The sequence below is a fragment of the Babylonia areolata genome, chromosome 31, assembly GCF_041734735.1.
Source record: "Babylonia areolata isolate BAREFJ2019XMU chromosome 31, ASM4173473v1, whole genome shotgun sequence".
NCBI classification, from domain to species: domain Eukaryota; kingdom Metazoa; phylum Mollusca; class Gastropoda; order Neogastropoda; family Buccinidae; genus Babylonia; species Babylonia areolata.
In genome coordinates this window covers 1865520-1888800 of record NC_134906.1, presented here as the reverse complement: position 1 = coordinate 1888800, position 23281 = coordinate 1865520, and the positions used below count along the sequence as shown (strand labels likewise).

Sequence of the window (23281 nt, the reverse complement as noted above, 5' to 3'; positions counted from 1 at the left end):
TGTTGCCTTGTCTTGACCTGTGCTGTGTGTTTGCAAGCTTCTTCTTCAAGATTTTGGGATGCATGCAAATCCATCTGGATGATTATATTGGCTTGTAGCTTGGTTTCTTTTCTCTTTTTTTTCCCCTGCTGTAACTTGGATTAAAAACCCAATAACTTTTTTTTAATCAGTGTGTAGAGGTCTGTTTGTTGATCTGTAGAATTTTGGCTGGTTTATGTTGTTTCAGTTATGGGGAAGACTTGAAAGTTTTGTTATGTAAACCTGGTTTCATCTTTGATCAAGCCAAGGTTAATGAAGTTTCGAGAAGATTAGTGGAAATTTGAAATTGTCTGTGAAATATGATTCTTGTTGCTGTACAGTTGGAAGGTATTTATAAACAAAGTTAATTTATCTATGATAGTGAGAGAGCTGGTTTCTTTGAAATAAGTGAGTAGTTTTCTTATCCTTATTTGATATGCATTATATCCGTCATGAATCAGAATGGTTAAGATCAAGCTATTCCAACTGAAAATATAAATGTTAAATATTTTCCCACCTTTGTATTTTCCTTAAAAAGACAGGCTAGCAAAGTGTTCAGCTAACTGTTAACATGGAACTGTGAGAACATCATTTTGAAGAAGAAATACATTGTACGGATTCTTGCTTTTTTTTTTGCTTTTTTTTTTTTAATGGAAAATCACACACATGCAGTCTATCGCTGCCAGTGTTTATGATAAGATAGAAAATATATAGCTATCTGTGGATAGACAAAAATAGCTACTCATTGTCTTCAGTTTCGTCATGAAAGTGTAGTAAGAGACTGATTTGTCCTCTCCATTTCTGTCAAGCATGTGTATCCATAGTTGTTCCTGCATGCTGATGTGTTAACTCTGTTGAGAGTGGACAGTGCTGTATTTCAATTTTCCTTCTGATGCATATTTTGGTTGTCAGCAAATGTGTGTTTACCTGTTTAAAGTGTTTCCCTGATTTCCCCTCTATTTTGTTTGCTGGTGATTGGCTGTAACAGCTTGCCTGTTAACATTACAAATCCACTTAACTGATCTTTTGTGGCTGCTTCTTGATTTTGAGTTTGATTGTGTATCCTTGTGTTTGCCACAAATGAAACTCTGCACAGGCCACTTCCATGCTTGGCTTTGTTACATAGCCCAAGATCAGTCAGCAGAGAAAATTGCAGACCAGAGATATTATTTTGTAATGACTGAGGTCTGTATTATTTTGTGACATACTAGAGCCATATTTATTTTCAGAATTTTTTTTTTTTTAATTAGAAGTAGTACTACTAGTAGTATTTTTTTGTATTAAACTTACAATTTGCTTTGATAAATATCAAATTGATGAAGTGTTCAGAGGGTGCAAACTGCTAAGCCATTGAACCCAGTGCCTGGGCAATGCTTGAACGTCAAACTTTGTTTCATCAAAATAGTTTCCATGTTCCTGCAAAAGCATAAAGCACAAGCAAATGGAACTAACTCCTGCGGGCTATGATCACATTTATATGTCAGTTGGGAGGGAAAACAGGTCAATTTCAGTATATTATCTGGGTTTTTTTCCTTATCAATATGACAGGGAAGCCTGCCGAAGCTATGAACTTCCCAGGGTTGATAGGGTTATTCATATGATATTTTGAGCCACTTTCCCCTGATGGTTTATAATTTTCTTTAAAAAGAGATTTTGTTGTGTTCGAATAAACAAGCAGAATAAATACTAAAACAGGTTTGCAGTCATATTGGTGACATAGCGACGAACACCCTCACCCCACCCCTATAATAAAGATTTTGTCTTGTCTTGTCTTGTCTTGTCTTGTCTTATAAAAAAGAAGAAAAAATAGGTGTAACATTGGATATGATAAAGAAGTAGGATAGTTAAGAGCTGGGTCTTTTCTTTTCATTCTTTTTATAGAACTGCATAGAACATAGATAGCCTGCTCCCCCACACCCGCATCCCCAGTATCCGAAGAAAACGTTTGGTGCCTAGAGATTGTGCCCTGCAGCTGTAGGCAGCATTATCCACATTAGATACACAGGTGTCTTTCACATAGTTTCATTTGTGGCATCAATAGCATTACCCACATTAATACACATGTATTCACACTCACAGAGTTTCAGTTGTGGCATCAGCGCTGTCTTTCTGCTTTTTCCCTTTTCATCTTTTCGCCCCCTCCGTTTTCCTTACGGCTGTGTGACTGGTCTGGTTTCAGGTTAAGCTTAAACACCCTCACGCTGACCATAGAAAGTAACAACGTCTACACACAGTTAGGCGTAGCCATTTCTGTCACAGGTATTGCACAGGTGAGATCAGAGGGATGTGCAGGAGTTTGTTTTTCTAAAGGTGTGTGAGAGAGAGAAAGAGAACAAAGAATGTACAGGAATGAATAACAATAATAATTTTATATCTCTTTTTCTTCTTCTTCATTCATGGGCTGCAACTCCCACGTTCACTCGTATGTATGCAAGCGGGCTTTTACGTGCATGACTGTTTTACCCCGCCATGTAGGCAGCCATACTCATACTTTTCAGGGGGACAGTTATATATGAAATGATAATAATGGACATTTGTATGGTGTCCTTTCTAAGAGATAGGGTATTTTATTTGAAAGAAAAGTTAAAAACTACTTGGAATTTGAGGTTCTAAGGCACTGGAGAGGTTAGAGAACTGTTCAGGTTGTAATATTTGTTGACTTAAAAGTGAAAGCTTGAGAGAAGTGTTCAGGTTTTCATATTTAAGAATGTGTAAATTGAAATCAGTCGGAAGGGGTGTTGTTGATCGTTACTTTTTTGTTCCCCTCCTTTTGTTTCTTTATATGGTTTCATAGTTGAACAGAAATGTACTGAAACTTGGCTTCAGGCTTCTGGCAAAACCCCTTGTAAAATCTGTAAACACACGAGCCTGTGAAACACTAATCTTATAAGATGACACTGAATTGAAATCCCAGGAGTTACTCTTGTAAAGATACATTCAAATAAAGATGACATTGAATGTAAATCCCTATTTGAAAGATATCATCACATGATTTATGCAGTAACGATAATGATTTTGATGATAATGATAATAGAAATAATGATGATAAAAAGTTTTTACATAGTGTTGAATTTTGTGCATAGACAGTATAAGGCTTTCACACTATTTACATGCATGCATAGTTGATCTGAATCAAAGGGAAGAAAGACAAAACTTACAGAATGATACACTACTCGTATGAAAAAGGTGTTCAGAATGGTGCTACTTATTCAGGAGTAAGCCATTATGGTCTCAATTTCATTTTGAAAGGTACATTTACTGCAACTTGTGTGTAGTGTTTGTCATTCTCTGCTACCTCGTGCAAAACACTCGCCTCTCCCGTCTCAGATGTGAGATTCTTTAGATATTAATTATTAGTCTGAAATCAGACCGATAGATGATTTGCAAACTTCTCACGCTTTTTTCCTGGAACTGAAGACATAATGCTTTCAGACTGAAACATGAATCCTCGATCCCATCTTCACTCTCACCTTTTTGAGTTTAATGATGAAGTAGCGCTTATGGTGATTCAGGACTTAAGACTAACCTTGAAATGAGTTTGTGACATTGGTTTTTAGTATTTGAAAAGAACAGATATAAGGAGGAATTGGGGAGGAAAGGACATGTCAGAATCGCACAATTATGAAGGGGTAGGTCAATGTTCAGAGGGAACTTAAAAAACAAAGAAGTTGAAAATTAGAAAAGAACTGGTCAGAATTTTGCATTTGTTCACTGGTGTATGATATAGATCTATAATTATAGTGTCAGTATGCATTGTCATTGATAATTAAATATTATAATGTTGTCTGTTTATTGTTGGAAGGTGGAAAGGTCAGTCTGTGTGTATCTGAGTGCAGATGTAGTGTTGTTTGTCATTGAAATATCTCTGTTTTTGTGAATTTTTTGTTTGATGCTGTGTATCACTTGTGTGTGTGTGTGTTTATTTTAATGTAGGGTAATTTATATATTCTTATTTATTTATATAGATAGTTTACATATTTTTGCTTTTAGTTTTACCACTAAAGTTTCAGTGCTGGTTGAGTATTTTGTAGAGTAGTAATTGCTCAGATAAATACATCTTTTCTCTCACTTACATGCTCATATGCCATGCCGGAAATATTAGTGCATATGCATGGCTGTATGTATGTCAGTGTGCCTGCGTCTTGCTCATGTACATGTACATGTACATACACATACATGCTTGCGCACACACTCACGCATACACACATACACGCACTCTCTCTCTCTCTTTATCACACACACACACACACACACACACACAGTTTACATGCTGAGTGAGTGTACAAGAGAAAGAGATTTATACTTTATAACAAGTGTCTCTTTAGCTCTGGGCATGCAGTATCCATAGTGGCTGCTGTTTCGGTTTCTGTCAAATTCTTTGAGAGTATTGTGTGAAGTATTATAATTATGGTCAGCAAAATGATTAACGTTCTGCTTATGTCACTTATCATATACTGTCAGAGATAGGGCAGTGCTTAGTGCTTCTTGTTTCCAAACCTGTATAAATATTGGCTTTTTGTCATTTCAGTTTTCATCTTAAACACTAACAAGAACTTTTGATTCACTGTGTGTGTGTGTGTGTGTGTGTGTGTGTGTGTGTGTGTGTGTGTGTGTGTGTGTGATTGAAAAGGTTTGAATGAAAATCAAAATATTTTTTAAAATGGGGAAAGGGATAAGCAGGTGAAATTAGAAAGATCGAAGATTTTTAAAACAAGATTTGACCAAGCAGAGCAAACCGTTAGGCCTAGTTTGCATCAGTTTGACATTGTTGATGGTAAGTATATATCACCAAACAGAGAGTATAATTAAAACTCCTCCTTTCAGCATTTCAATAAAGCTGCAATTTCATAGACCCCACCAAAAAAAAAAAAAAAAAAAAAAAATCCAATGCGAAAATTTGCATGTGAACTTCTCACTGAAAGGAAAGAAATTGCAACCTTTTTACCATTGCTTAAAGCAATAGACCCAAATTTCACAGGAGCATTGTATGAACATAACTGTGAATCTTTTCTTTAGTATGAGAAAGCAAACTTATCACTTTGCTTAAGAATTTTGCCAAATTTTGGGCAGATTCCTTGTCAACTGAGGCAGTATTTGAAAAGATTCCCCCCTTCAGCAGGTCCATTTCTAGAGCAGCTAGCTTCTGTGTCACTGCATGTAATCCCTGAAGAGATCTCCACCAAAAATAAGTTCCGTGATCCAGATATTGTAAGCAACCTTTTGCTTCCTGGGGTTCAAAATGTTCTTCACCCCAAATCAGTGTTTCCTCTTTGCTTTGTTTATCTTCTTCCATAAAAAACGGAACAGCAACATTCTCTCATTTTTGACAGATTGCTTGCGATTATTGTTCTTGTGCCATAATTCCGATCCGAAACTGGTGGGCAAATTCATGTTTGTGGGTGGACTGCTCATTTTTCTTTACATGCAAATTTCCATTAAATTCTTCACATGCAAATTTTGCATGATTTTTTCGGGTCTGTGGAATTGCACTTTCATGTTACACAGTATTTATTAAAAAAAAAAAATCTCATTGTGTGTGGGGTGAGATAAAATTGTGTGTGAGATTTGCTTTCACTGAAAACGAAGGAATGAATGTTATCCTCTTAACCATGATTGTGATTTTAATGAATTTATTACCATTGGTTTGGATTGTCGCTTCTGACATTAATTTCATGATTTGTTAACACTCATATGATGAGTTTGGATTGCTTTGGTAAAACTGACTAAGTAGTAGGTTGTGATTAATAAGCTTTCTTGTTTGTTTTTACTTTGATCATTGATTAGGAATCCAGACACTAACAGCGAAATGGAATAAATCTTTTTTTGTTCTTACAAAAAAAGAAGAAAAGATAATGAATACACAGGACATTAAGCATGAGATGTTTATACATGGTTTCAAATTTGTTTTTAACTTAATCAAAACAAAACTAAGTTCTCAGTTGTCACATATACTGATTGTCATGTTTGCACCAAAATTAATGAAAGTGCACAGTCCGAAAGGGAATGGGTTTTGTTTTGCATTTACATTGTTTTTTTTCTGGGATTTTATTGATATATGTATTTCATTGTGGTAGTTTTTATCCCCACTTATTCTTTTCCCCCACCCTCACCCTGTCTCCATTGTGTGTGGTGTGTTTTCATGGAATCAGAAATGCATACACATGTACATTATGAATTATAGAGAACATGGGCAAATTTGATGGCGGAGAGAGAGGTGTGGTGAATTTGTTCTGTTGAAAATGATTTATGGCAGACTTAAGACACAGGTTTCTGTGTTTTGCTTGTGATTTTGTAATATACTTCAACACTGTTGTACACATTGGTATGAATGTTTCGTAAGTCGAGATTCTGAGTGACGACTTAGTGCCACTTAAAAGTCTTGACTAGTTAGCCTCAGGTGAAGATGAATATATAAGTTTTGGAACTGTTATGACATCAGAAAAATAACCACTATTTAAAATCAGATCTGTTGTCAACTACATTTGGAGTAATTGAATAAATGGCAATATGTCATAAATGAACAGGTGAAACTTAACATTTTGACATGTTATCATCAAGTGAATTACTTACCTTATCTATCAAAACAGGTGATACTCTTCAAATTATTATGTTATAGCCAGGTGAATTACTGAAACAGCAATCTGTAATAAAGTGAAATACTTAATTTTTTTACATGTTTTAGCCAGATGAATTAATGGAATTCCAGCCCCTTGTCATCAGGTCAGATAGCTTAAATTCTGACCTGTTTTAACAAGGTGAATTACTGAAATTCCAGCTTTTCAAATAGCTTAAATTCTGACCTGTTTTAACAAGGTGAATTACTGAAATTCAACTTTGTTTATTTATCAGATGAAATACTGGATGTTCAAAGCAACTATTGCAGTTTAAATTCAGTGGATGTGCTTCAGGAGCTGCTATTTCCTTTCCTAAAGGCCAGAAATTATGGTAACATGAATTCTGACCTGTTATAACCAAGTGAATTACTGAAATTCCAACCTGTTAGATATCAACATGTGAAAGTAAATTTCAGCCTGTGAGTTTATGAAATTCCAGTGAGTTCTGTTTCCTCAAGTGAAAGCAGTTACAACCTGTTTTAACCAGGTGAATTAATGAAAGTCTGACCTTTTACATACCACCAGGTGAAATATGTTATAATCAGTTGAAATAACTTTAACATTCCAACCTTTCATTGACAAGGTGAAATAATTTTGAAATCCAACATGTTGTCATCGGTATTGGCTAATACTATTTTGTAAAGAAGTCAAGAAGGCATCCACTTGTTCGTTTATCCGTTTGATTATACGGTACAAATGTGCAATCACTTTCATGAAATATGGAGAAGTATAATGCAGGTGGAACACATGCTGATCTGTGATAAGCAGGTGATTGTTACCTGTCCCCGTGGTAGAAAGATATTTTATGAATGCTGCTTGCCTCCCCCATGTGGTGAGATATTCATGAATGCTACCTGTTCCTCAGTGTGGTGAGATATTCATGAATGCTACCTGTTCCTCAGTGTGGTGAGATATTGATGAATGCTACCTGTTCCTCAGTGTGGTGAGATATTCATGAATGCTACCTGTTCCTCAGTGTGGTGAGATATTCATGAATGCTACCTGTTCCTCAGTGTGGTGAGATATTCATGAATGCTACCTGTTCCTCAGTGTGGTGAGATATTGATGAACGCTACCTGTTCCTCAATGTGGTGAGATATTGATGAATGCTACCTGTTCCTCAGTGTGGTGAGATATTGATGAATGCTACCTGTTCCTCAGTGTGGTGAGATATTGATGAATGCTACCTGTTCCTCAATGTGGTGAGATATTGATGAATGCTACCTGTTCCTCAGTGTGGTGAGATATTGATGAATGCTACCTGTTCCTCAGTGTGGTGAGATATTCATGAATGCTACCTGTTCCTCAGTGTGGTGAGATATTGATGAATGCTACCTGTTCCTCAGTGTGGTGAGATATTCATGAATCTACCTGTCTATAATTGCTACCTGTTCCCTCAGTGTGGTGAGATATTGATGAATGCTACCTGTTCCCTCCCAGATCGTGAGATATTCATGATTGCTACCTGTCCACTTAGGTGGTGAGATATTCATGATTGCTACCTGTCCACCCAGGTGGTGAGATATTCATGATTGCTACCTGTCCCCCCAGGTGGTGAGATATTCATGATTGCTATCTGCCCCCCCAGGTGGTAAGATTTTTATGAATGTTACCTGTCCACCCAGGTGGTGAGATAGATTTTTATGAATGCTACCTGCCCCCCCCCCCCCTCTCCCCTGCCGCCCAACCCCACCCCCCGTCCCCTCCCAGTGGTGAGATAGATATTTATGATTGCCACCTGTCCCCCTAGAGGTGGTGAGGTATTTATGATTGCTACCTGTCTATAACTGCTACCTGTCCCCTGAGGTGGTGAGATATTTATGAATGCTACCTGTTTATGACTGCTACCTGGACGCCCCCCCCCCCTGCCTCCCCCAGTTCGTGAGATATTTATGATTGCTACCTGTCCCCCCAGTTCGTGAGATATTTATGATTGCTACCTGTCCCCCCAGGTGGTGAGATATTTATGATTGCTACCAGTCCTCTCAGTTTGTGAGATATTTGTGATTGCTAGTGACAGTTAAATACTACCTGTCTCCCCAGGTTGTGAGATATTATTGACTGCTAGCTGTCCATGGAGGTGGTGAGATATTAATGACTGTTACCTGTCCACCCCCCCCTCCCCCCACCAGGTGAAGATCCAGGGCAGCAACACAGACATGCTGCAGGCGGCCTGTGAGCTGTTCCTGGGCAAGTCAGAGCGAGAGGTGCAGGCCGTGGCTCAAGAGACCCTGGAGGGCCATCAGCGGGCCATCATGGGCAACATGACTGTGGAGGTGAGGAGGAGGAGGAGGGGGGAGATTGGAGGTTCGAGTCTTGGGCCACAGTTTGTGTATATGTAATTTTGTGTGTGTTTGTGTGTGTGTGACTGTGTGTGTGTGTGTGATAAGACAAAATTTCTGTTATCAAGGGTAATAGATATTCAAGTAACATGCTTAAAGAATTTTTTTATATTTTTTTTAATTTTTTTTTTTACATCCAGTCCTCACCCTAAAGAAGGACTAAAGCGAAAGAAGCAAAAACTGAGCAAAAGGAAACATTAGAACACAAGGAAAATACATACATCCCTATTTTCTGATTACCCAACCCTTCACGGCCATTCCACCCAGAGCAGAAGAAAAGAAATTAACACATGAGGAAACAAAAAAGCATGTGAGAGAGTATGTGGTGTGTGTGAGAGAGAGAGAAATAGAAAGAGAGAGAAAGAGTGTGAGTGAGTTTGTGTGTGTGTGTTGAAACTTATGACTTGTACATATCTGGTATGTGCATAAACATTTGAACGTATGTGATTGAAATGCTGGTTAGATATGAGTAGATGAACATTTGAATACTTCTGATTGAAATACCGGTATGTGTTTGCATAAATGTTTGAACAATTGTGATCAAAATACTAGAATATTTGTGCATAAACATTTGAACATTTGTGATCGAGATACCGATACTTCTTCTGAGTTCATGGGCCGCAACTCCCACTTTCACTTGTTTGTACATGAGTGGGCTTTTACGTGCATGACCATTTTTACCCCGCCATGTAGGCAACCATACTCCGTTTTCAGGGGTGTGCTTGCTGGGTATGTTCTTGTTTCCATAACCCACCAGTATGGATTACAGGATCTTTAACGTGCGTGTTTGATCTTCTGCTTGCTTATACACACAAAGGGGGTTCAGGCACTAGCAGGTCTGCACATATGTTGACCTGGAAGATCGGAAAAAATCTTCACCCTTTACCCATCAGTCGCCGTTACTGTGATTCGAACCTGGGACCCTCAGATTAAAAGTCCCAACACTTTAACCATTCGGCTATTGTGCCCTTCATACCGGTACATATATGCATGAACATGTTTACATGCTTACAGTTACATGCATGCATGCATGCACTCACACACCCATACTTGTGTACTTTGTCAGTCTGCACAGACATGCACTCACCAGTGCTCACTCAAATACATGCACACACATGATTTTGATGTACACAAGCTTACAGGCTTTCAGACATATTTCATATATAATCGCAGGCTCTTCGCTTAAGAAATTGTGCACTTTCTCTTTAACCATTACAACTATATACACACACACAACCATACATGTATGCATGGAAGCATGACCACACACACAAAATCTTTGCGCCCTTCCCCACCCACCCGACATACGTGGTCAGTGAGCACATATGTGAGTTTGTGCCTTGTGCCCTTGTATGTGTGTGTGTTGGTGTTCTCAGCCTTTGTATCACGAGAGCTTTGTTGCTGCTGAAATTATGTGATTATGAAACAAAGTTTTGTTTTTGGCGAATGGGCATGCATGTGTGTGCGTGTGTGTGAGAGAGAATGAGAGAGCTAATGAGTTGGGGGATTTGTGTCATGATGTCTGTTTGAAGTTTATGTAGATTGATTTATTTATTTTGTCATTTTTAGTTGAGTTTTTGTACGTGAATGTAAAGCGGTTTAACAGCTGCCAACCATTCCTGATTTTTAGGATTTTTGTCTGAAATTTAACACTGATTCCGAAATCCCGATTATCTGCATATTTTTCGGAATTTAAGAAATTCAACAACAACAACAACAAAAGTGAAAAACTGAATCTGCTTGCTGGGTCCATACTCCAATCCATGTTTTTTAACTGGAAAACAGTTCCTGCGCATGTGCAAGGCGCCAGTGCTGTTTTGTCAGCATGGCGTCGAGCAGTTAAGTCGATGTCAGTTAAGGAGCCACGATAATGTAATGGATAAGGCAGTTTCTTCTCACCCAAACACGTGGGGTTCGAATCTGGTTAGGACTTTTTTTTTTTTTTTTTTTTTTTTTTTTTTTAACGCAAAGCTTTATAATAACAAATACAGAACACATTTTAATGATTAGATTTTTTTTTTTTTAAGTGTATCAAAAGTGAGTCTTGAAGGCCTTGCCTCTCTTGTTATTGTTATTATTGTAACTATTATTATTATTATCACTATTGCAGGAGATCTACAAGGACCGCAAGAAGTTCTCCAAAGCAGTGTTTGAAGTGGCCTCATCTGACCTGGTCAACATGGGCATCTACGTGGTCAGCTACACTCTCAAGGACATCAGGGATGAGGAGGTCAGTTGGGGAGGTTCTGCTTAGGCAATAAACCAGGGTCCCATGTGCAGCATGCACTTACTGCATGTAAAAGAACCCATGGCAACAAATGGGTTTTATCCCTGGCAGAATTGTGTAGAAAAGTCCACTTTGATTGGAAAACAATTACATGTGCAAGTGGGGGCAGAAAATCTTATGCTGCACTGTAGTGATGTTCTCTCCCTGGGGAGAGCAGCCTGAATTTCACACAAAGAAATCTGTTGTGACTAAAAGAGTAATACAGTTCAGTACTGCTCAGTGCAGTGCAGTGCAGTGTAGTACACTACACTGCAGTACACTACACTACACTACACTACACTACAATACAGTACACTACACTACACTACAATACAATACAATACAATACTTTGCATCTCAAAGTGGCTGCGGCGTTTCTGTGAAATATTATCCTCAGCAACAGAATTAATAGTGGAGTGGTGGCTTAGTGGTACTATGTCATCTAGTGATGTCCATGAGTAGTGAGTGTCCATGAGTAGTGAAGTGATGTCCATGAGTAGTGAGCGTCCATGAGTAGTGAGTGTCCATGAGTAGTGAAGTGATGTCCATGAGTAGTGAGTGTCCATGAGTAGTGAAGTGATGTCCATGAGTAGTGAGCGTCCATGAGTAGTGAGCGTCCATGAGTAGTGAAGTGATGTCTATGAGTAGTGAGCGTCCATGAGTAGTGAGTGTCCATGAGTAGTAGTGAGTGTCCATGAGTAGTGAGTGTCCATAGTGAGTGTCCATGAGTAGTGAGTGTCCATAGTGAGTGTCCATGAGTAGTGAGTGTCCATAGTGAGTGTCCATGAGTAGTGAGTGTCCATGAGAAGTGAGTGTCCAATGGTTTGAGTCCCATGTACAAACCAGGATTTTTTACATCCCTCCTCCACTTGACCATGAGTGGTGGTCTGGGTATTAGTGATTTGAATGAGACAGTGAGCCAAGGTCCTGTGTGCAGTGTGCACCTCGCGCATGTAAAAGAACCCATGGCACAATTATGTAGAAAAATCCACTTTGATAGGAAAATAGATATACCTGCAAGTGGAAAAAAAAGGGCTGGTGCCATTATGTAGCATGTGGTCTCCCTGGGGAGAGCAGCCTGAATTTCACGCAGAGAAATCTGTTGTTTCAAAAAGAATAATGCAATGTATACAATACAGTATGTACAATACAAAACATTGAATCTCAATAGCTGCAGTGTTTCTATGAAACATTGCTCTCAGCAGTTCAATTGTTAGATAGTTTGAGGCATGCTTTGTGTGTGTGTGTCTGTGTAAAATTGTCTCTTTTTTTCTTTCTTTTTTTCCAACAAACAAAGACTTCATTCTTTAAAGAAATTTATGTTTTATATAAATACCAACACATGCACACACACTGACAAAAGCATGCAAATACACACACATAAATATGCAGACAAACATACAAGACACATAGATTCACAATACACATGCAGCAATATGCAGTCTCACAGTTTAAGAAGGCTCAACTTTCAACTGACAAGCGAAAGCACCGAGGCTCCAAACTACACATAAAAGTCTGTAGATGAAGACAAGCAGATGACAGAGGATGGTTCCAGGGCTACCTGCAAGCTTTAGGCAAGAAGAGAACAGAGGAAGTGCGCAGAGATGCCCGCATCGGGGAAGCAGAAGCTCGTCGTGATGCTGGTATCAAGGTGAAGGACACGACATCTGCCCTCGGGTGTCCTAGACCTGTGTCCCTAGCGGTGTACTTAGCTTATGCTGAACTGATATAACATGTTGCCTTTATTGTACGCTTTGACTGTATTTAGAAATACTTCTGAATAATTCTTTTTGGCGTGTGGTGGGACTGTGTGTAGCGTATTTTTGTGTCACTGAAATGAGACCATACAACAGCAACAGCAAAAGTTATGGACACAGAACCTTATTGTGAATTTTTTTAAAAAGCGACATGAGGAAAGTGTTGCTTTTAGGTAAATTACTGAACCATTTTCTTGAAAAAACAAAACAAAACCAAGATTGGTATTGGTCCACATTTTTGGATATTTTTGTTTTCGGGGTTTTCTTTTTCTTTTTTCCCTCAGTTGAACTGTTTACTCACACAAAAGAAACTTGATAACAGAAAATAGGTTTGTTTTCTGACAGCAGGCAGAAAATTTTTGAATATACGTACTGTGGATTAAAAAAAAAAGTATTTCAAAATAAAACAATAAGATATTGATAATAAAATAAAAGTAATGAAAATGTAATGATAATGATAATAATTTATTGATGTATATTCACTGGATATCAGATTTATTCTCCTTCATTTGAGAACTTCTGTGTCACAAAGCGTCACACACAGTCCACCTTTTGTCCCATCTAACCCATGGGCTGGGTTGAAGGTGTCTTAGCCGACGTAATCAGCATGTAGTTACAAGCGTTCTTAACACTAAGCAAACTTAAAGCTGCTAAGACAGCTGATGCAGCCCAGCCCAGATACGTAACAGCTTTTTGACGTAACCTGCAAACCATGTTTTTTTCCCTGTGTGTTCTGCCCCTTGACGCACTGTAGGGCTACCTGAAGTCACTGGGCATGGGACGAACGGCACAGGTGAAGCGTGACGCCCGCATTGGTGAGGCCGAGGCCAGGAGGGATGCTGGCATCAAGGTGATATAAGTTGTGGCATTTTTTTTTATATTCATTGTCTTTTCATTTATTTATTTATTTATCTGTTTATTCTATTCATTCATTGTGGATTAAAAAAAATGTATGTATGTTTGAAGAAAGAACTTTGCAGTGTTATAATGTTGAGAATTTAAATTCTCAACTAATCAGGTGGGGGCGGAGGGGGGGGGGTTGGGGGCAGGGGAGCGAGGGGGGGGGGACAAAAAAATTGTGGTGATTGTGTGTTTTTGTGGTTATTTTTTTTTGGGGGGGGTTGTTTGTTTTTGGTCTGTGTGTGTGATTTTTTTGTCTTATTGTAGTTGTCTTTTGTGTGTGTGTGTGTGTGTCTTTTTTTCTTTCTTTCTTTTTTCTTTTTCTTTTTTCAGCATGCTTGTTTGTTCTTAACCCATATAGCCATATTTAAGGGGTTTGTCTTTTAATCGCCATCATTATTTTTAGAAGATGCTTTTTGACTTTGAGGGCATAGTGTCATTTTCTTTGATTAAAAAGAAAGACATTATTCAAGAGGTGCACTTTGCTAGTGATTAATCAGAAATGTATATTTCCACTTAACCATACTGGAAGTTATTTACTTTCAATGTATTCATCTTTCTCCCCTTTCAGCGGTATATGGGTGTGTGAGTGTGTATTTGTGTGTATGTGAATGTTTGTGTGTGTGTGTGAGTGATGTGATACAATGCTTTTGTGCACGTCCATCTTGCATTAGCATTCATCCATATGAAATATAGCACTAACATAACATTTACCTTCACCCAAAAAGGTGTGTATATATGAATCGTATTCATTAGTTTTGCTCATGATGTGTTTTGTAACACCATAGTTATATCAGAAGCTGGTAGTTCAGTGATTCATTGTTACTACCCTTCATTTTGTTGACTTATTTATTCTTTCTGGGTTTTTTTTTCATTTTTCAAACTTGATTACATACAGTGATATCGTCTTTTTTTTAACCAGTAAAATGAAAACTCATAACATTGTTAGCATTTGAATGATTGTTAGCACAGTTGCATCTTAAGTGATGTTCCAACTATTGCTGGTAATGTTTGTCCTCATCTAGTGGTAATAGATGTGAAAATTGTCATAGGAAGAGAACAGTAGGTAGTGGTTCTTATCGCTCATGGTGTGCAAAGAGATTTGTCACAGATATAAAAAAAACAAACCAACCTATCTTGTGCAGAATAATCAGTTATTGCTCTTGCAGAAACTTTTACAAAACTGTATCTCTGATTAGATTTACCTCCCCATACACACACACAAAGAAAAAACAACAACAACCAAGAAATACAAAAAAACAACAACACTACCAACAACTACCACCACCACATCCAACAACAAAAACCAACAAACTCATGCAGAAATAACAGATCTTGAATAAACATTTATGCAATTACATTTCTGGTAAAGGAAAAAAAAAAGATGTACAGAATGAACTTGTTTTGAAGAAACATACACTAATTTATAACGCCAGTTTAGAATGTCAAAAACAAAAGCAAAAAAACAAAAACAACAACAACCCAACACACCTTTTATCAAACAAGTAAAATTGCATGCTGAAAGAAACAGTGTTGTAAGGTCTCTCCCTTCATGCGTCGATGCACAGTCTCTCCCTTTGTGTTGCTGCACAGTCTCTCCCTTCATGTGTTGCTGCACAGTCTCTCCCTTCATGTGTTGATGCACAGCCTCTCCCTTCATGTGTCATAAGGTCTCTCCCTTCATGTGTTGCTGCACAGTCTCTCCCTTCATGTGTTGATGCACAGTCTCTCCCTTCATGTGTCATAAGGTCTCTCCCTTCATGTGTCGATGCACAGTCTCTCCCTTCATGTGTTGCTGCACAGTCTCTCCCTTCATGTGTTGCTGCACAGTCTCTCCCTTCATGTGTCGATGCACAGTCTCTCCCTTCATGTGTCGATGCACAGTCTCTCCCTTCATGTGTTGATGCACAGTCTCTCCCTTCACTCTCCCTTCATGTGTTGATGCACAGTCTCTCCCTTCATGTGTTGCTGCACAGTCTCTCCCTTCACTCTCCCTTCATGTGTTGATGCACAGTCTCTCCCTTCATGTGTCGATGCACTGTCTCTCCCTTCACTCTCCCTTCATGTGTTGATGCACAGTCTCTCCCTTCATGTGTTGATGCACAGTCTCTCCCTTCATGTGTCGATGCACAGTCTCTCCCTTCATGTGTCGATGCACTGTCTCTCCCTTCACTCTCCCTTCATGTGTTGATGCACAGTCTCTCCCTTCATGTGTTGATGCACAGTCTCTCCCTTCATGTGTCGATGCACAGTCTCTCCCTTCATGTGTTGATGCACAGTCTCTCACTTCATGTGTCATAAGGTTTCTCCCTTCATGTGTCATAAGGTCTCTCCCTTCATGTGTCGATGCACAGTCTCTCACTTCATGTGTCATAAGGTCTCTCCCTTCATGTGTCGATGCACAGCCTCTCCCTTCATGTGTTGATGCACAGTCTCTCCCTTCATGTGTCGATGCACAGTCTCTCCCTTCATGTGTCGATGCACAGTCTCTCCCTTCATGTGTCATAAGGTCTCTCCCTTCATGTGTCGATGCACAGTCTCTCCCTTCATGTGTTGATGCACAGTCTCTCCCTTCATGTGTTGATGCACAGTCTCTCCCTTCATGTGTCGATGCACAGTCTCTCCCTTCATGTGTCATAAGGTCTCTCCCTTCATGTGTCGATGCACAGTCTCTCCCTTCATGTGTTGATGCACAGTCTCTCCCTTCATGTGTTGATGCACAGTCTCTCCCTTCATGTGTCGATGCACAGTCTCTCCCTTCATGTGTTGATGCACAGTCTCTCCCTTCATGTGTTGATGCACAGCCTCTCCCTTCATGTGTTGATGCACAGTCTCTCCCTTCATGTGTTGCTGCACAGTCTCTCCCTTCATGTGTTGATGCACAGCCTCTCCCTTCATGTGTTGCTGCACAGTCTCTCCCTTCATGTGTTGATGCACAGTCTCTCCCTTCATGTGTTGATGCACAGTCTCTCCCTTCATGTGTCATAAGGTCTCTCCCTTCATGTGTTGCTGCACAGTCTCTCCCTTCATGTGTTGATGCACAGTCTCTCCCTTCATGTGTTGATGCACAGTCTCTCCCTTCATGTGTCGATGCACAGTCTCTCCCTTCATGTGTTGATGCACAGTCTCTCCCTTCATGTGTTGATGCACAGTCTCTCACTTGCGACCCTTGGCTCTCTGTTCCACACAGGAAGCTCTCGCAGAAGAGAAGCGCATGCAGGCTCGTTACATTAACGACATAGAGATCGCCAAATCGCAGCGTGACTTTGAACTGAAGAAAGCGGAGTACGACATGGAGGTCCAGACCACCAAGGCCCAGGCTGATCTTGCCTACGATCTGCAGGTAGGTTCTTCTTCTTCTTCTTCGTTCGTGTGTATGACGGGCGCTATAGCCGAATGGTTAAAGCATTGGACTTTCGATCTGAGGGTCCCAGGTTCGAATCACGGTGACGGCACCTGGTGGGTAAAGGGTGGAGATTTTTACGATCTCCCAGGTCAACATATGTGCAGACCTGCCAGTGCCTGAACCCCCTTCGTGTGTATACGCAAGCATAAGATGAAATACGCACGTTAAAGATCCTGTAATCCATGTCAGCGTTCGGTGGGTTATGGAAACAAGAACATACCCAGCATGCACACCCCCGAAAGCGGAGTATGGCTGCCTACATGGCAGGGTAAAAACGGTCATACAAATAAAAAGCCCACTCGTGTATATACGAGTGAACGTGGGAGTTGAAGCCCACGAACGCAGAAGAAGAAGTTCGTGTGTACATGAGTGGGCTTTTACATGTATGACCGTTTTTACCCCGCCGTGTCAGCAGCCATACTCAGTTTTTAGGGGTGTGCATGCCGGTTGTGTTTCCATAACTCACCGAACGCTGACATGGATTACAGGATCTTTAACATGTGTATTTGATCTTCTGCTTGCGTATACACACGAAGGGGGTTCAGGCATATATGTTGACCTGGGAGATCGGAAAAATCTCCACCCTTTATTCACCAGGCGCTGTTACTGAGATTTGAATCCAGGACCATTAGATTGAAAGTCCAACTCTTTAACCACTTGGCTATTGAGCCCATCGCAGGTAGGTTCGAGATACAAGAATAATTGGGCACTCTTTTCTTACATATTTTCACTTGTTAAAAGGGGAGGAGGCCCTTCGATGTATTCCCAGCGATGAGCCTCTCACTGTGAAACACATGCTCATTGACTACTGGGATCTGCATGATCGTAGACACATTGACATTACACGGCAGATTCTCTGAAGACTTTGTATCGTGATGTACCTCCATGGGCACTTGTGGACTTATTAAAAGAAGTGAACATTTTTAATCAGATTTGAATGTTTTATATTCTGGAAGATTTTAAAACTATTTTGAGTGAAAAGATTGAAGCAGTGATTTGTTTTTATTGTACTTTTTTTTTACCCTTGACTTTAAGTGGATGCTAACATGGTGATAGCCTTGAAATGGCCTTAGTGGTCAGCAAGGACTGAGCACCATAATTAGGTTTGATTTGACACAGGAATTAATCTGTAAAAGAAGGAAAATGTTGACATGTTTGCTGACAGAAAGGCAGTGTAGCTTTAGCTCCACAGAATAACAGAAAGTCCAGTCGAGCTCCCACGCTCCAACAGGAGAAAGAGAGAACCCGAGGTAGAGGGCCCTTACGATTGAGATTGCGCCATAATTTTAGCTCGATTGGCCAAACGAGCTAAGTAAGTTTGTGACCTGATACAAGTCTTCATCAGATACAAAACATGAGTGTCAAAGAATCGATAGACACACAGAAATATGAAAAAAACTTATGAAGAGCATAGGATCATGAGTCAAGATGGCTGCCGGAAAAAGAGGGTGCTAGTCAGGGATGCACAGGGGAGGTAACCTACTTAGGGAGGTTATCGGCCGTAGCTACTTCCGTTTTCTCCGCATAGATGGGGGTCAGATGGGGGTGGAGGATGTGGGGAAAGGGGTCAGATGGGGGTGGAGGATGTGGGTAAAGGGGTCAGATGGGGGTAGAGGATGTGGGGAAAGGGGTCAGATGGGGGTGGAGGATGCCTCACTTTCGGGGTGGGGAAAGGGGTCAGATGGGGGTGGAGGATGTGGGGAAAGGGGTCAGATGGGGGTGGAGGATGCCTCACTTTCAGGGTGGGGAAAGGGGTCAGATGGGGGTGGAGGATGTGGGGAAAGGGGTCAGATGGGGGTGGAGGATGTGGGGAAAGGGGTCAGATGGGGTGGAGGATGTGGGGAAAGGGGTCAGATGGGGGTGGAGGATGTGGGGAAAGGGGTCAGATGGGGGTGGAGGATGCCTCACTTTCGGGGTGGGGAAAGGGGTCAGATGGGGGTGGAGGATGTGGGGAAAGGGGTCATATGGGGGTGGAGGATGTGGGGAAAGGGGTCAGATGGGGGTGGAGGATGTGGGGAAAGGGGTCAGATGGGGGTGAAGGATGCCTCACTTCTGGGGTGGGGAAAGGGGTCAGATGGGGGTGGAGTGGATGGCTTATAATCTTTGTGTTGTGTGTTGAGGGGTGGTGAAGCAGGATAATACTAATAGTGAGGGATGGGATGGAGAGAGGGAGGGATACCTGTTGTGGACATTCTCATCTTCGTTCATGGGCTGCAACTTGCACATTCACTTACATGTACACGAGTGGGTTTTTACGTATATGACCGTTTTTACCCCGCCATGTAGGCAGCCATACTCTGTTTTCGGGTGGACAATAAAAAAAGTCATTTCAGCACACCTGTCAACAAAACAACAAGACACCCCTGTAACGATGCGTTTGTACAGGCCGCCAAGACCAAGCAGCGCATCCGTGAGGAGTCCATGCAGGTGACGGTCATTGAACGTGCTCAGCAGATCCAGGTGCAGGAGCAGGAGATCGTTCGCCGTGAGAGGGAGTTGGACTCCCAGGTGCGAAAGCCTGCCGAGGCCGAGAAGTTCCGTCTGGAGAAGCTGGCTGAAGCCAACAAGTATGTAGCACTGCTTTTTTTGTGGAGCTTTTGTGGAGGGCTTTGGGTGTGTGTGTGTGTGTGTGTGTGTGTGTGTGTGTTGGTTTTGAGTGTTTGTTTTGAGTATAGAGGTATGATTACTTTAAGGTTTTGCATAGGGGTTTTTTTTCTGTTGGTTTTGAGCTTACAAGTATGATTTCTTTTATCTGTTGTAGAGAGGTGTGTGTGTGTGTGTGTGTGTGTGTGTTTTCAGCTTACAAGTTGAATTTCTTTTATCTTCTGTAGAAGGTTTTGTTTGTTTGTGTGTTGGATTTGAGCTTACAGGTATGGTCACTTTTAGCTGTTGTTGAGGGCTGTGTGTGTGTGTGTGTGTGTGTGTGTGTTTTGAGCTTACAAGTATGATCACTTTTCTTTGACAGGGTTTTTGTTTGTGTTTGGTTTTTAGTTGAGTTTTATTCATTTATTTTTTTGGTTTTTTATAGGTTTTATTTGTGTGTTTGTTGCTTAGTTTATGTTATTGGTTTCTGGGTGAGGTAGAGAGATCTTGGTTCTGTGAGAAGAAAAAGTTGAGTTATATTGTTTTTTATAACTTTCTCATCACAATGGATTTCTTTGTGTGAGAATTTTAGGCAATGCTGTTTCTTTTTTTCTTCTTTTTTTGGGGGGTGGGGGTGGGGGTGTGGGGGGTTAACTGTATAGATTGAGTTCAGATTATGCATTTTATCATTAGCATGCAATATTGAATTTCTTTGTATTTCACCTGGTGATTGCTGCTGGTGAGTCTTCTTGTCGGTGAAGCGCTGTCACCTCACTGACATAAGGCAGAGCTTACAGGTCAGGATGTCAGTGAAGCGCTGTCACCTCAATGACATAAGGCAGAGCTTACAGGTCAGGATGTCAGTGAAGCGCTGTCACCTCAATGACATAAGGCAGAGCTTACAGGTCAGGATGTCAGTGAAGCGCTGTCACCTCACTGACATAAGGCAGAGCTTACAGGTCAGGATGTCAGTCACCCTGATCTATTCAGACATCCTTGGATCTGCATTACTTTTGATCAGCAAAATGAATGACACCACTTTAAAACCACTCAGTAGCAGTAAATGCATTTCAGATTCATGTCACACATTTCATTTCACCACAGTTTAACAGGCAAAGGGTTGAGAAAATTTTTTTTTTTTTTAATTTAATGGTAAAGATAGAGGAAATAGCATGTGAAACAGTGTTTCTTCTTCTTCTCCTTCTTCTTCGTTAGGGGCTGCAACTTCTATGTACACTAGTGGGCTTTTACGTGTATGACCATTTTTACTCCGCCTTGTAGGCAGCCATACTCCGTTTTCGGGGGGGAACAGTGTTTCATATTATTTAACTTTATTGTCAACAGACAGAGGGTGGTGATGGAAGCAGAGGCTGATGCGGAAGCCATTCAGGTAAGGTTGTGATGGTGGTGTTCCCCCCCCAACCCCCCCCCCATATTTGTCACTGTGTTTTTCAAGTGTAATAGTTTCATCATCACTGTCCTGACGACAGATTCATTGCTGTTTTTTTTTCTGCATTGTGCTTTTTTGTCATCTTTGTTTTCATCATTGTCCATGTGAGAAATGTTTTGTTATGTTTCTGTCTCTTATGCGGGTTGGGGAGGGGGGTTGGGTAATATTTGAAGCAAGACATCACAAGTCTGTGTGAGTATTTTGTAAAACAGTATGCAAGCAAGGTTTGATCCATTTAGCCCTGTTTACTGTGAGTTTCAGTTTCAGTAGCTCAAGGAGGCGTCACTGGGTTCGGACAAATCCATATACGCTACACCACATCTGCCAAGCAGATGCCTGACCAGCAGCGTAACCCAACACGCTCAGTCAGGCCTTGAGAAAAAAAAAAAGAACTACTACTATTAATAATAATATGTATAAGGCGCAAAAACTTGATGAAGTCAACTATAAGCGTACAAAAAAATAATAATAAATAAAATAAAAATTAAATATATATATGTTTACTGTGAACTATGAAAAAGAATCTGGAAGGCAAATGGCACACATTATATTCAACCTGTTATGCTTACTTCATGCACTATACACAAAAATGGCCACCATTTTTCAGATAAGTGACATTATCAATTTGCGCTGTCTTTGCCAACCTTTTATGCATTAGAAATATCATTTTCATGCATGTTTGTTGTTTGTTGCGGCTCTCTGGGACGTTTTCGTCTCGGGATTCATATATCTTACATTGTTTGTGTCTGTTTGTGATGTTTTATTCGATGTTTTGTTGTGTGCACTTCGTCGCGCTCTCTGCTCTCCTTTGATCGTTCCTGACTTTCTTCTACTTTGTATTTGTATTTCTTTTTATCACAACAGATTCTCTGTGTGAAATTCGGGCTGCTCTCCCCAGGGAGAGCACGTCACTACACTACAGCGCCACCCAATTTTTTTTTGTATTTTTTCCTGCGTGCGGTTTTATTTGCTTTTCCTATCGATGTGGATTTTTCTACAGAATTTTGCCAGGAACAATCCTTTTGTTGCCGTGGGTTCTTTTACGTGCGCTAAGTGCATGCTGCACGTGGGACCTCGGTTTATCATCTCATCCGAATGACTAGCGTCCAGACCACCACTCAAGGTCTAGTGGAGGGGGAGAAAATATCGGTGGCTGAGCAGGTCTGCACATAATGTTGACCTGGGAGATTGGAAAAATCTCCACCCTTTACCCACCACGCGCCATCGCGATTCGAACCCGGGACCCTCAGATTGAGGGTCCAACGCTTTAACCACTCGGCTATTGTGCCTGTCGCTATATAGATACTAATTATTATTATTATTATTATTATTATTCTTGCTGCAGGTGAAGGGAGAGGCCGAGGCATTCGCCATTGAGGCCAAGGCCCATGCAGAGGCCGAGCAGATGGCCAAGAAGGCCGACGCCTGGAAGGACTACCAGGATGCCGCCATGGTGGACATGGTGCTGGAGACTCTGCCCAAGGTCAGGTGTGGGAGGGGGTGTAGGGGGTGGATGGGTGGTGTGTGTGTGTGTGTAGGGGGTGGATGGGTGGTGTGTGTGTAGGGGGTGGATGGGTGGTGTGTGTGTGTGTGTGTAGGGGGTGGATGGGTGGTGCAGGGGTGCAAGTGGTTCCGTCTCATACGGATTTCCGTCTTGATGAAATTTCGATTTTTTTTTTTTTTTTTTTTTTTTTTTTGTCCCTATGCTTTTGGTCCGGGAAAGTTTTGGTCGGAACTTGAATACTGAACTATTCACCGGAAGATGGAACTCTCTTGACTGGTTGACCAGTGCTTAGCTAAACTGAAGCCAGCGCCAGCTGTGTCTGGCCGCGCGCGCTGTGTACGACTCCCATTTTTGCCGCTGGAAGCCGGATGGGACTGTTCGTTGGAAAGCGAGAACAGAGAGAATGTGTGTGTGTGTGTGTGTGTGTGTGTGTGTGAGAGA

The 23281-nt window shown here is 40.9% G+C and overlaps 1 protein-coding gene across 2 annotated transcripts in view; it reads left to right on the top strand.

Moving 5' to 3' along the window:
* LOC143275855 (flotillin-1-like) overlaps positions 1-23281 on the top strand; it is a 40630-nt gene that overhangs the window by 5770 nt on the left and 11579 nt on the right. Inside the window, exons 3-10 of one of the 2 annotated variants that reach the window (XM_076580146.1) lie at positions 2198-2288; positions 8765-8908; positions 11085-11204; positions 13752-13847; positions 17088-17240; positions 19689-19870; positions 21231-21276; positions 22682-22819. In XM_076580146.1, the coding sequence (XP_076436261.1) occupies positions 2198-2288; positions 8765-8908; positions 11085-11204; positions 13752-13847; positions 17088-17240; positions 19689-19870; positions 21231-21276; positions 22682-22819 (970 nt within the window). The remainder of the gene's footprint in view (positions 1-2197; positions 2289-8764; positions 8909-11084; positions 11205-13751; positions 13848-17087; positions 17241-19688; positions 19871-21230; positions 21277-22681; positions 22820-23281) is intronic. The other variant, XM_076580145.1, reaches the window with a different exon arrangement.